Source organism: Pseudochaenichthys georgianus, chromosome 7, assembly GCF_902827115.2.
Source record: "Pseudochaenichthys georgianus chromosome 7, fPseGeo1.2, whole genome shotgun sequence".
Taxonomy (NCBI): domain Eukaryota; kingdom Metazoa; phylum Chordata; class Actinopteri; order Perciformes; family Channichthyidae; genus Pseudochaenichthys; species Pseudochaenichthys georgianus.
The window spans coordinates 14,795,800-14,810,944 of record NC_047509.1 but is presented as its reverse complement, the minus strand read 5'-3'; the positions used below and the strand labels follow the sequence as shown (position 1 = coordinate 14,810,944).

Sequence of the window (15,145 nt, the reverse complement as noted above, 5' to 3'; positions counted from 1 at the left end):
ACAATAATTTCCTCTCTTGAAGCAATTCTTTCTCCTCTAAGACCCTTACATGAAAAAAGAGGCTCTTGCGTGCTGAATAACTGCCCTCCCTACCCTTTTGTGAAATCAGCATCATATGACGAGGTCGCAATATAAAATATGAGTCAACTTATATTGCAGCGGGATCTGGGTTATGTAAGCTCGTAATTATCTCATATCAATGTGAAAGGTGTTATGTAACCTCTGAAGGGAATGTTATGTGGAACGCATTTAAGAGACCGTACCTGTGTGCTCCCATGAATGGTATCTTGTGAATGATCTTACCACTTAACACAGTGAGAGCCCTTCACAGGCTGCTCTCCACTGCATGCAGGGCTGTAGAAAAATAAATGGTAGACCTGCTGTATCGTGCAGATGCAGTGTTGTTAGTCCATGCTGTACTCTAGGACTGCGACTGGCTCCAGGCATTCTTAGTGGAGGAGGAAGTAGCTCAGCGGCTAAACATTGGTCTGATGAATTTGTGAGTGGTGACATAAATGATCCAACATGAGGGCAGAGGAAAGAAGACTGCAACATGTGACGGACAGTGAAGTCAAGGGTCTAGGTGGACAAACTGGTAGAAAGGATGCCTGCTGAGGACGTTGTGCTACAGTCATGGTGATGCTTCTGCTTTTGTCATTAATACGCTTGAACAGTCTTCAACTTGACTAAGTAGCACTAGGTCAGGCTTTCAATAACGCTGCTGGGTTGTTTCACCGTACGCATGATTGCTCTGTTCTCCACAGCCACACATAGCAAATATCCACATCCCTACAGTATGTATCAGATTATACTATTTGGTTATCAAAGAAAGAACTAGTTAGTTATTATGAAAAAGTGTTGCATTATATAAGTAAAACAAACCTATTCTCCAATGATGCTTGAGAAAAGTTTCTCTATACTCCAGTGTTGAAGAAATTACAACGGCAATTCACTTTTTTCGCTGGATGCTCATATTCTGTTATCAGGCAATGGTTATTATTAGGTTTTGCCTCCTCGCTGTGCTCCACAGTGTGACTGTCTGTAATTGGACACAAATGTTAAACCATCATAGCGCCTTTGTCTCTCATTTTTCTTGATAAGGGTTTAAAATGACTAATGTGTGTGCTACATATAACTGCCTAATCTCATAAAAAGGAATTTCCCTTTTGTATTATGTATGTTGCCATTCCAGTCTGTACTAACATCACCTTTCTCCTGTCTGTGCTCTCTTCCAGCTGTACATTCAAACAACCACCCTGACCATCTCCATGAACCTTAGTGCCTCAGTAGCACTGGGCATGCTCTACATGCCCAAGGTGTACATTATTATCTTCCACCCTGAGATGAACGTACAAAAGCGGAAGCGTAGCTTCAAGGCTGTGGTCACAGCTGCAACAATGTCATCCCGTCTGTCCCAGAAACCCAACGAGAGGCCCAACGGAGAGGCTAAGACTGAGCTGTGTGAGAACCCTGCTGCTGACCCCATGAGTGAGTATCCCTATGCACAAAGAACCACACACGTTCAGACCATCTTTATGGTGTAGTGAAAATATGTACCACTGCTTTCAAACTTAGAATGCAATAGTTATTCGGCCGTAATGCAAGGAAGGTGTCTGTGCCCAAGATCTGTTCTATGGGTCAGGGGAAAGAATGGTTGGAAGTTCACACATCTGATACAAAGAAAACACAATAATACATTTTCAAAATCGCATTATCTATATTGTCCAAATCATGAAGAAATGCATTACGTACCCAATGATTTCCTGGTGGAAAAGTAGTGTGGTAATTGTATCCAAGTCCAAGCACAACTTTCAAAACCAAAAATAATATCCAATAGACCTTTCTTTCACTCTTTTAAACACTTTCCTCCCAAAAAAGTATTCAAAGAGCGTATAATAGGCCAACTATTAACTCAGGTAATAACTTATAAAACACAACATGAATGCTTTTCTATGTTTGAACACATAGCCTAAATATATCACTGTCGGTTCTGGGATGTCAAAATCAAGTCAAATGATTCATCAGCGGTTGCAAACATGTCGGCACAGACTATTCCTTTAGACTACAATGAGTTGATATCGATAAACAGATTATGCATTTACATTATATATTATATTTAGGAATGACACAAAATTTGGTTTCACTTTGTAGTTCGAGTATTATTGACTAATGTTTCACAGGCTTTGGTTGAATGCTTGCAAAAGGTCCTAATACAGACAATGATTTAGCTTTTGATAAATTAGCTTGTTTACTAGCTACTTGTAAAACAACTTGTCATAGATGTCTTCTCTCAACTCAAACTCCATCCTTGCGTTAGTTAGAGTATAAACAATGAGCAGCGCACAGAAAAGGTCATCTTGGCACAGATCTTGGCACTCACCTCCGTGAGTCTGAGTCCCTCACCCTGTTCCAGTCCCGCCTCAAAACCCACCTCTTCAACTCTGTATATCCATAAGCCCCCCCCCCTCTCTCAACCAACTTCCTCCTGACCTCTTTTCTGTTTTGTTTTGTTTCTTTTTTTGTTTTGTTTTTGTTTTGTTTGTCTACCCTCCCTCCCAAATGTAAAGCGTCTTTGGGTTCAAGAAAAGCGCTATAGAAATATCATTTATTATTATTATTATAGATATCCGCCGGCTACACCAGATCTTCTGGAAATAGTGGCTTTCGCCCCCAGGTACTAATCACTTTCAAACAGATAGCCAATGGGTCCTGAGATTGCCAATTAGTTAATACAGCTTAAATAGAGAGAGCAAGGAGCTGAGCTCTTCATATATCTGTGCTGAGCTTTTGATTGGTCGTATGTCCTATATTTCCAAGAGGGGCGATGAGACTTTCTCCTGTTTCCTTCATTCCATGGATTTAATTAGGTGGTTACTTGAGTAAGAAGTATATTTAATTTCCCCTTAGAATGGACCTGGTTATCTTGGGTTCCCTGATAAATGGTTAGACCTTTAGCTCAAGTGCACAACAGTGAGCTCAAAAGAAGGGGGAGGGGGGGGGCTCTGGGAAGAGATTTTAAGAAGCAGGGCTTTGATGCGAGAGTGGAGGAGATAATCTGACGCTCTGGCTGCATGTTACTCATGCCACCCTTCATCCAAAACAGTAAGCATGATCCTGTTAGAAAAGATAATACTGGGTCTTAGGATGGGAGTGGGGATGCCTACAGTCTTCAATAGTTCAGTACGATAGTGTTTGTTTGTGGCGAGAAACACCACAAATTGAAAGGGTTTTAGAGAGAAGAAAAAGCTGCCAAAGCTGGAATTTAGATTTGCTCTTGTCTAGTTGACAGGATGGAGACGAAAATGATTGACAGCTCATGCAAATCGCACATCACAGTCTCCAAAGGCCTCCCCTCCTGCAGCGCTTTCTAATCACAGAGCGATCATGGCACCCACAGGTGCACGAGTCCCTCAAACCTCTCTTTGAATTATGCCTACGAGATGACAGATTTAACTGGGAATTTCTCCAGACACCCAACAGTTGTCCCACTCATCTGTCAGTATCAGAATATGCTTGTGTGTGCCTACAACTACAAGTGTGTATCTGTGCGTTTGTGTTTCACTGTGTGTGACTGGATGTGTGAGTTACGCACATATAAATCAGACCGCTGATGCAAGAGTATCAGGGGATCGGGAACATATCCTTGCCAGTCGCACATGTGGCTCAATGAGCAAATGCACTCTGCATTGAGGGTGAAAAATTAACATCTGTCGCAGCTGCACATCAGAAGTCCCCAAGCAGGGCATGCAGTCTACGTAAGGCCCTCCCAAAAGTGCACCGTGTCATCTGTTCTGTGTGTCTCTCACCTTCTGTCTCTCCTACGTGAATGTCTTTTCGCCTCATCGCCCCTCCCAGCTCACTCTCCTCCCCTTGCCCTTCTTTTTTGACTGCAAAATAAGTGACTTTTATTAAATCGCAAATTGATGTGCATGACCGCCCTGAAAACCTGAACCGGGCCTTAACCGTCCCGTGAGACTGTCCGTCAATTCCTGTAACCATCAGAGCGCCAAATACCTCCATTTCAGTACCCATCAGCCCCGTGTTCGATGACTCGGAATGATTTACGGGATTAAGAGCATTAGCTGCTCGGCAGATTTACATTGATACTGATGCTGTGTAATGTGCTCATGATTACGCCTCTAAAAGACCTTGCAAATTTGAGATATTGAAATGCCTCACTTTCTTTTCCAATATAGATTAACCAAAGCAGGCTTTCTCGGACGAGTTGATGTTTTTCTTCAGATTTCGTTTAATATACAATAAGTACTGTGGGAAGAAAACTTAACCTTACAAAAATTGGCCAACATAATAAAGGGAAGTTATGGGCTGAGATTAAATATCCACTATGCGATTGAACTATTGAACTACTAAGGAATGTATAAATCTCACACACACACACACTGTGGTTAAAAAAAAGACTGATCTTCCTGGTTTATGGTTAAGAGCGAGAATCTGTTGTACAGTTACTAATGTTTTATTCATCATACTTGCTGGCCAAGACTACAAAATGCAGCTGTAAAGAAATGGTGCGACTTTAATTGCATAGCCCATGGGAGCTGGTCGCCATAGCAACATTAAAGCAGTAGAATAAGAATTTATAGAAATGTCTGTGATTAAGAAAATGTACGAGGATCTTCTCCTCCTGTGTACAGAAAGGACAACGCGCGCACACACACACACACACACACACACACACACACACACACACACACACACACACACACACACACACATCTTCGTCCTAACCCCCACAATATCATGCCTACATTAAAATAAATAAAGTACCTACCTTTACACCTAACAGCCTTCAACGGAAGTTGTAATTGGTTCTCATAACGATGGATAAACGGGAGGAAGCGCACACAGACACACACAGCACCTAGGCACTCAGCCACATTCTGATATGTTTCCATGGCAATCCAGGCTGGGATCACATCGCATGCCCTAGCATTTGTTCGGTGCTCACTTGTGTGGTGTTTGTGTTTTTTATCCCTAGTTACATCTGAAAATAGAAACTAAGGCTGCACACGGGGCATTGTGAGTTGAAATGATACACTGAGCTCAAACATATTGCAACTGATTGCACACAGCTGGTGCTAAGGATGCACAGCACAGAAGAAAGAGTTTTAAAAATCTGTCGATGTTTGGTTCTTCAAGATCTTTTCCTTGTTTTTCTTTCAGCCATGCTCAAAGTGAATCTTAATTAGCTTTTTCTCTGTTTTCAGGTCAAGCAACCAAGAAAACATATGTGAGTTACAACAACCTCAGGATCTGATCTGCTTGAAAATGAATGCCGTTTGTCCTTTATCTGTGATTTGAGAAGGGAAGGGAGCTGTAGAGAAACAGAGACAGACAGACAGAGACATGAGAGCGAGCGCTGGCATCCCAGCACCACCTGCAGTACCTATGCACTCCAGGACTGTGGAAAGCATCCGATCTTCATCCAGACATGATACATGAGTCCTGACAGAGACTAGTGGCTGCAGGGCAGTGTGGCTGGCTCCGCCTCACTAAACTGAAGGTTTTAAACTTGTGTTGTGGCCCCCTTCTCTCTGACAGAGAACAACTTGCCTGCTAAAAGGGGTCACTGTGAACGAGGACAAACCACAAAAAAAAAAAAGGACAGTGGATGTGCTTTCAAGATATTTTCTTTTAAAATGTCATTAAAGCCATATTCTCTTGGGGTTCCCATTATCTGATTTCTGTTTTGTATCGTTTAAGTGGTTTTCTTCTGTGCCTCTTTGTCTTGCAATTGATTTAATTACCTTGAACAGCAAGCTCTGCCACATACAGTACTTTGTTTTACTGAATCAACTCCAATCAGTCCCAGATTAATATTATGTTAGAGTGATGGGCATTGTAAGTATATTTTTTGTAAATAGTTGAGAGTATTTTCATGTTTGGAGTACAAAAATAGATATCCGGTCTTTGTTCAATTGGATTTGGATGGTTATGAAAAGCACCACAAAGTGTTCACTTTGCATGTGCCAATGTATGTCTGTTCTCTTTGATGTAAAGCAAAAAAAAAATGAAATAAATCCTGAAAATGATAATAAGCCTCAGCATCCATCCTTCTGCCGTTTGTTTCTTTAACCAGAACTGAACTTCATTAAATGACAGAATATGGCTTTAATCTGTTGTTGAATTGACCTTCCCTGTATCTGCAAGCATGTTTGTTTTAAATATAGTTTCGTGCTGGGTAAATTATGCCTCATTATTGTGTGGGAAACATAAATATCAGAACAATCATGCAAGTATGTTGTGATGTCTGTCAAATTATGAACATGTAATAAAATAATTTTGTTATCTTTTATACAATTAAATCAGACAGCATATATCTTAGTTATTTCTATGCTTGTGCGTGAGTATGAGTGTATGTTTGTTTGTATAGCAGGAGAGAGCTCTGCATGTTTAAACTGCTGTATGTACAAGTATTATTAATCACTGTGTTGTTTATGGGCTTCTGTAAACCAATGGAAATGTTGTGTGCTCGCTTACTGTCTCGCCCCATGACAGGGCACATTAGCGTCTCGCTGAACATGTGCTGCCATGCAATGGAGATGAGACCCTGCGAGAGGAGGGGATGTCCACCATCGGACTCCTCTACTCACCTTTTGCTCTTTTCTGTCACATCCGTTGTTTGTCTCTCGCTGTTGCTCCACCACAGTCTCAACACCATTCCCCTACATGAATAATAAAACATGTCGGATCAATTTGTCCTACTGATGGGCCAGCCTTTACGAGCTAACCGCTCTTTATTCCTGTGCCGGCCAGCAAGCATAATGTTAGTATTTTCAATATTGATTATTATATAAAACATAGGCCACGCATGAGAGACTTCTGTTTCCACACCCGGTAAGCATCTCCCTCTTGGCTGTTACATCCGCAAATGATATATTACCAAGAGTTGCTGATTCGTCTATTCTGTGAGTGTGTGAGGAAGAGAGAGATAGTGGGGGAACGAGGGAATGAAATCCTTACCCACACAGGTTTTCTGTTGTTTCTCTTTCCATTTGTCTGGCTTCTCTCTCAGCTCCTGTGGGACCAGATGGTCTTTACTTCTCATACACACAGTCTGTCATTTTGTGTTGAACTCAGCCAAGAAAAATCCCACTTATGCCCAATTACGACTAGCCTCTCCCCCACCAAATTAATTGCCTGTGTCAGTGTCTGTGTTTAAGAAATCATAGAGGCTGCACCGGGTTTAGAGTTGCAGCTCAGCAAAAAGCAAACCAATAGTAAACAGCTCAAGCAGAAGTATGTTGGACCTTGATATTAAGAAAAAACGTTGAGTGAAGCAAGCATTGATATGCAGAACATATTTATGACTTGGCATTATTCAGGGATCTTTTTGTACTCACTGAAAATAGTACGCGGTATGCTTTTTTTTTCAGCTCTAACTCTCAAGGCTCCTACGTAAGGGCCCACCTGCTCAGTATGCACCTGTTCTGTAGGCAGCAGTTTCCTGGGAAACATCAAAGAGAGGAAACTAATCACGGCGGACTGATAGAGAGCAGGGCACACTCCACCAGAGTTTAAATGTTTCAAACTCTAAGGACAGTCAATTGCAGGTTTTATACGCAAGTGAAGTTGAAGAGTGTATTTTAAAAACTTGAAAAATGTACACAGGCTTTCCAAAGAGTCTTGACTCTTAAGAGCTGTCTGGTTTTAACGTTGTCAAAAGTGTCCTCACTGTGTAAGAATTACAAGTGTGTCTGACCCAATTTGGATGACAAGGTGACAGCACTGCTAGACAAAAAGTATGTTTCAGCGTGTGCCACATGTGACATGTAGAAGTCCCAGCGCCAAACGGCTTTCTTCTATCTCGAGTTTTCATGTCACTTTGGTCCAGCTCCGCCTTTGAAGAAAGCCTTCCTTATCTTGTCAGAACTCCTGATGCGCTCTTTCACAGACAATTTAGTGATGTGGAGTCTAGATTAGCTCTGTTTCATGGCTCCTGGGCCCTGGGCTCTCCTATCTCTCCATAAATGTCCAATTATCCAACTCCAGCCAGACTGAAACCTTATCTGCTTCCCGTCAGTGACCAACTGAGGCCTGATATAACGTGGGGTGGATAAAGACACTCTTCACTCTTCTTATTTCCCCCCTGCTGCATCTTGTACTCAAAACCTACTTATGAGGCCTTTTGTTTACCAGCATCTTTTTTTCTCTTCCTCTATCTGCTGTGCTCCGATGAAATGAGGCCAGTTACTGTAAGCAGCACATAGTGACACAAAGAATTTACAATTAGCTGTACAGTAAGATGGCCGTTGGTCAGACATGAATCATCTCCTCCTCATAGGCACTAACTACCAACTAAAGGCAGACTACATTTTCTAAAAACAGGCTCTGAGCCGAGATGCTGTTTGTTTTTCTGCGATCGATCCAAGAAAAAGATACAGTGCCTCTTTTGTAAGTCATAAATGAGTGTTGGTCACTGAGACATTTCTTATCTGTGAGTCCACAGACCTACTTCATGCTCAGCTTAGGCTGCACAGCGAGTGTGTGCGTGAGTGTGTTTGTCACAGCGTTATTGCATTTTTAATCAGCGGAAGAGACCAGGCATCATTCTCATCACATTAGTGTCTCCTGGTATTTATTTCTCCCTCTCCCTCTCTCTCACCACTTTTGCTCCTGGGGGGAGTTGAGTGGGTGGAGAGAATAATTTGAAATTTGCTCATTTGACAGTCGTTAGAGATATGGATTCTGACAGTACACAATTAGCTCAGTCACCTCCTTTATCTTCACTCATTGTTGGCTGGGGGATTTAGTACGGTGTTGATTCTGCTGTAATAACTCTGATACCTCTCCTGCCATCTTTCCCTCCCATCTCTTCCACATCCAAACTTCTAATTCCATCCAGTTAATGATTATTTGAGAATAACCTATCTGACTTCATGGATTTGAATTGACTGCTGTGTTATTGAGACGGCTGACTGAGATGAAATGCTCTTCAGAAATCACAGTTGAGTAGGTGCACTAATCGGCTGCTTTCTCCCAATGTCCCCCCCGTCAGAAAAAGGCATTCATGGAGAAAAGAGGAACCCAGTGCAGCATGCATCTTGTGAATATGTTGCATATGTGTTGTGTTTCGACTGCATGAAAGATGAACCACGTTCAGAAGACTGAATAAAATAAGGTAGTACATGTGTTGCTTGAAATCACAGCTCAGGTCCACACAACCAACAAAAGACAACAGCATTCAAAGCAAGACAAATCATCTGTGCCTTGAACAGGAGTTGACAGAGATAAGTGGCTGGCTGTGAAATTTAACAAGAAAGCTCTTAATTTCAAGGAGAATAGCATAAACAATGCATTTGCACATCCCACACAGTTCACTGTTATTTCAAAGAAAAGTAAATGAGAAAGAGAAAACAAATACCGATATGGAAATGAAAAGTTGAGGAAGAGTGAAATAAATCTACATTAAACAGAGATGAAATTAAATGTGAAATCTGAAAGGTACAGAGAATAAATCACACGGTACAAGTTTTCTTGTTGCGAGGGTAGAAACAGCTGTCTGGTTTAATACTTTCATAATGTGTCTTTATATGTTTTTTTCTCTTTTTTTTAAAAACAGATCTTGAATTGTGCTCATGAATAAACCACATAAATCAAAACATCTTAAGAGTGTTGCTTCGGGCGTTGTGCAGGGAGTGTACAGTCATACAGTTATAAATCAATCCAAAGTGTGAATTATAGTCTAACCACACAAACTACATCGCTAAAGATTGTGTGTCTCATTTTTCAGTTGGCGGTGAAGTGTGGAGCACCCTCATTTGATTAAACTCTACCCAAAGGCTGCATCAATTATGTATCTTCACAATGGCGTTAATGGACTGCAATAACAGTTGAAGATGACTTGACTAAATTTCCACATGACATGACAAGAAAAAGCTCACTTGGATAATGTAACCCTCCTGAACAGCTTGTCGAAAATGATAAAAGCTCTGCTGCCAACTGCTAGTGTACTCGATAAAAGCATAATGTTAATCTGAAAAACATCATGTCCTCTGACAGATCTCTCTTCTTCAGGAGAGTGTAAAACAAATCTGCGTGTGCACACTTCGTTTAGTTCCTCAATGTATCTGAGTGTGTGTGTGTGTGTGTGTGTGTGTGTGTGTGTGTGTGTGTGTGTGTGTGTGTGTGTGTGTGTGTGTGTGTGTGTGTGTGTGTGTGTGTGTGTGTGTGTGTGTGTGTGTGTGTGTGTGTGTGTGTGTGTGTGTGTGTGTGTGTGTGTGTGTGTGTGTGTGTGTGTGTGTGTGTGTGTGTGTGTGTGTGTGTGTGTGTGTGTGTGTGCGCACTGAATGCATATGTGTGTGAATATCCCCGCTCAGCTTGCAATCCAACTACCTTGTGATCTAGTTCCTATAACTCTGGTCTCTGGGGTCTCAGTCCCATGAGTGGACCCTCACAGAGAACAGAAGGGGCCGACTCCACAGTCCCTAGCCCATCTGGCCTGCAGTCCAGCGGGGAGCGAGCAAGACGCAGAGACCAAAGCTCTGCACACACTTCCTGTGCTAACACGAGTCTAGCAGATCACTGGGTGCCAGTAAAAGGTAGAAATGGTGCAGAGCAACCACACACTGAGCAACCCTGATGTTCTATTTTGATGTTGTTTGAACTGTGTTTGCTCACAGAGGTCACAACGTTTCCAGCTAAACACACATCACTGAGAATATGCTGAACACAGCATAAAGTAACAGTGATCCTGCTGCTGCTGCCTTGTGTATTTAGAGCAAAAAGAAGATGTTCATTCAACTGAGATCGTTGCCACTCATGTAAAGGTTGGTTCAGCATGAGATTACAGAGCAGGCGGGGATTTGACCTGACCTCAGTGCTGCAGTTTCCCCTCAACACTCGAATGCACAGCCATGTAAATGTTTCTAATAACCTCTCACAAGTGTCTGCGGCCGCCCTCAGCCCCTGAAGCAAGCTTAAAATGCTGCTCACACCATTAACGCCAGTGTGAGCAGCCAGCACAAGCAAGCATCTGTCATGTTTTCTCCCTCCGTCGCTTCTGAAACCCTCCCAACTTTAGCTCCGTCGTGAGAATCCACCGCTGAAGACGAGGATTTCCATCCCAGCTCTGGAGTGGATCCAATTTATGAGATAAAAACCAAAATGCAATTAGTCTACCCTTTCTAAATCTGTGACTGAATTATGGGGGTCTCCAGTTGTTATAATTTATCTGACTTTCGAATTAGGAGTGTGACTTAAGAGAGACTGACACGTTTTATTATCAGGGGGAATTACCTAAGGATCACTTCTTTGTTGATGCTCCGGTTAATAAATAGCAGTGATACAATCATTGATTCACATGGCATTAAGGTTACTTGGAAGGTAATGAATATAAATAAACTCGAGTATCTTATAATAGGATATGTTTCCTTTACACAAAGTATCTGATAAATGATAATTACAGATTTGTTTTGTTTACCGACGCTTAAGGCTACTTGTGAATTTTTTCTACTAAATATTTTATAATCTCACGCAAAGATTACCTCAGCACCTTCGCCATGGTGTAATGCTACTGCCATCTACTGATGCTGTAGTGATCTCCACCTCTCCTCTCTTTTCTCCTGCCTCAGAGCCTTGTATTCTCACTACCAAGTCCCAGAATAAATAAGATCTGTACAACCACTACTGACATATCACTAAATGTACTTCTGAAAACACTTCCTGTTCCGTGCTCAGAGCAGGAAAGCTCATTGTGTCAGCCTTCATGAAGCCTTCAAATTAACGTACCTTATTCTTACACAAGATGGCGCTGTGGTCATTGTTGTTGTGAAGAGAACATGCATCCTGCAGTTGAAGTGAGGTGCATTCTGCAAGAGAACATAAGAACACATACTCTAGTCTCACATGTTTTTCAGCTTGCATTTCATTTGGGTTATTGTCCTGAATTCCTAAATGTACATAAACAAACCCTCTTTTGCTCTCATTTTAACGCAACCTGCCATGTTGGAATCAGCATTGTCCCTTATGCGAAAAGGTTGCTGTCCAACGTAAACACATTATGTCAAGAAAAGCAAAACATCACGAAGCAACACCACTATCAAACCTCCTGTGAAACACCTGTCAATAATACTGTCCGTATAAACAAGGAATTTAACTTGCAATGTGTTTTTGTATTAAATATACTTAAACATAATATGTACTTAGAGATAGACATAAAGCGTAGGAACAAGAACAAAGTCTAGGAAATAGACACAACATAGCCTACATGTGTATATTATTATAAATATACATCTAAAAATAACCATTTGCTAATAATCAAATGTATGTATACAAGTTGAGTGTTCTACAAGTTGTAATCCATCCAAATAGTGAAATATATAAATACTGAATGGATGATATTGTGCATGTTTACATATCTATAAACTATAATAAAATATATATATAGGCTACAGAGTGTAGGATTTATAGTGACAGTGACATTTTTGTACACATAAATACAATGTTGCACTGTGAAAACAATTCTTGAATGTAAGCAGTTATTTCAAGTTATTTAATTAAATCTAACTAATAATGTGATTTTCTTACTCACTATTAAAGCTTACCTCTGATGACAGATGGAAGCCCCGGGTTGATCGAACATGGTTCTAACTACAATAGGCAGTAGTAAGATCCCTAAATAAATAAAAAAGGAAAGAAAAACATCCGACTGGTCTTGTGTTTTAATGAGAAGATCATGTGTTTGTGTTGAACAAACTTTTTTTCAGTTTTGGTTAATCCTCGGTCACAACAAAAAGCTTTGATTAATCTGTTGGGTAATGTTGAGACGCTTCACAATTCACATTATGCGTCTGGAAACAGTATTTGGATCACTTTTGAAATCTGGATATTATCAATGAAACTTTCCATTCCATGTGTTTCCCCTTTGGCTTTATGTGGCATATTACAAAACAACAGGACAATACATTTTCCTTAAAAATGCACCAATTTATAGTTGTTTTGTGTTTTGATCTGGATAATTGGTCGATAGTAGAACCTGCATAGCTACATTTCCAGATTATTCAAAACAAACAAACAATGGTAGTTTTCCGTGTGGTTTGTTGTTCTATCGCCTGAGTGCATCTTTAACACAAGGCACCGTTTTATGGATACAGATAAAACTGCAAGAGCACATTCCTTATTATCTATATCAGGTAGGTATATTATGCAAAACGTTTTTTATGGGTTGCTATAATAAAATATGAAATATATACCCATTGCTACCAAGACAATTATCTTCATCATGAAGTTTTCGTTTATCATTGTGCTCTCAGCCTAATGGGAAACAGAGTGCCACATAACTTGGGCTCTGGACATCTAATGAGGCCTATTCCTGAGTTGTCCACATCATCTGCTGCTGCTGCTGCTGCCCACCATCACATCCTCCATTTCCTCTGGAGTAGCAGATCGCCTTTCCGCCTCCTCAAGCACTAGGGTGCATGCAGAGGCTGATTCATTTCTCATTTGTATTTTAATCAAGAGAAAACTTTGTGTCAATAACACTGCAGTGGGAAATGACTCTCCTGTTTGCAATGAGAGCTTGGCCCGACACCGCCACGGGCCTAATTACAATTTGTTATGACCCCAGGAATTATAAACGAACGCGCTTACAAAACACCTGTGTTGATTAGTGTTCAGCCAGTGTCTGAAATAACAAAAACAGGTGTTTTTACAAACGCTTGATATGAATATGTACAAATCTGTGAAGCAATTTACACCCAAAAAAAACGCATTTGTATTCTGCATATTGTATTTGTAAATGAAAAGCTGTGAAACAGATGCACCGTGTGGCTTCGGGGCACAGCGCTGCAGAGCACCCACAGCAGCAGGTGATAAGTGCAGTGCCTCATACACATCAACTGAAAGGTCAGTTCTTCCATAGGTTCTCACAAGGTTATACATTTTTCATCACATACATTAACTTTCATTCCCAGTACATTATTAATGAGAGCAGTGGGAGATTGATGAAGTGAGATTGGCAGCACATACAATAGCCTCGGCTCCACATTCTGATACACCCTCATTACCTACTACTGGCTGCTGCTATCGATTAGCTCGAGTCCATTTGTAGATTCAAACTACTCAACTGATTTCGTAGCAGTAAGAGGATCCTTTCAGGGGAGTATTAATAGAAATCATATCCCTGCATGCAGTAGATGTGCTTTAGGAAAGTAAAGTAAGTTTGCAGAAGTTGTTCAGTGTGTTCTAAATCCGATATGCAACTTGTGCTGAGACATTTAAAGTTGCAAAATAGATTATAGTATGGTTTGGTGCATTCTAGCTAACAAGGTGCAGTGATGACAGATTACAGTAGGTCACTGCAAGAAAAAGGCACACAGTCTTTGCCTTCTTCCAATCTCAGCTCCTATAAAGCTGCTGTCAGTTGCCGGAGTTTCAGGATGAGAGTTCTGTCTGTCAGCGGTCGGTCAGCGACTCGATTGTATGCTGGCAGAATAAAATATCATCCTACAGCCGCATACTCTGAGTGCCAGAGGTGTCAAACTGAGACAGCCAGAGGCAATCAGTCCTGCAGTTGTAGGTGGCTGCTATTACACGGTACTTTTGCAAAATCTGCAGTTACTGGGGGTAAGAAAGGTTGTCTCCCTATTTAAACTGCCCATGTCTGAGATCTGCCACCAGGACAATTATGTTATTCATCTATAAACTATTTATATTAGTTGCTCATTATTTTCTAACTTCATTTTGTTCTCTAAAATAAAAACATCAGAACATGAATGATCAATATCTCTTAACGCCTCAGGTGAAGTCTAACAGTGCAGAACTGAAATATATTCAATTAAATATCACGTACAACAATTAAACGCACCTAGAACCTATGACATTTTTGCAGTCCTTTTAGATTAACCGACATTAACTTTCTAATTATTTTTAAATATGTTTTGCAGTTCTTTTACAGCTGTTGTTTATGTTCATTTTTAATAGTGAATTGTGTGGCATTGTTTTATCATTACATTTGATGCCGTTTTTACCCCACACCATGAAACCAAGTCAACAAAAACCTGAGTTTAAATGTGAGAACGGACATTTCACCTCTTTCATTATTGAGTCTGTTGTTGTATTAACAACATAATCTGTATTTAATCAAACTCGTTAGTTTAGAGTCACTAAGAAACAGCACATAAATTAA

The 15,145-nt window shown here is 40.8% G+C and overlaps 1 protein-coding gene across 2 annotated transcripts in view; it reads left to right on the top strand.

Moving 5' to 3' along the window:
- grm7 (glutamate metabotropic receptor 7) overlaps window positions 1-6,673 on the top strand; it is an 81,494-nt gene extending 74,821 nt beyond the window's left edge. For both annotated transcript variants that reach the window (XM_034087914.1, XM_034087916.1), the window contains exons 9-10: window positions 1,236-1,488; window positions 5,226-6,673. In XM_034087914.1, the coding sequence (XP_033943805.1) occupies window positions 1,236-1,488; window positions 5,226-5,275 (303 nt within the window). In that variant the 3' untranslated portion in view covers window positions 5,276-6,673. The remainder of the gene's footprint in view (window positions 1-1,235; window positions 1,489-5,225) is intronic.
- Window positions 6,674-15,145: the final 8,472 nt, after the last annotated feature.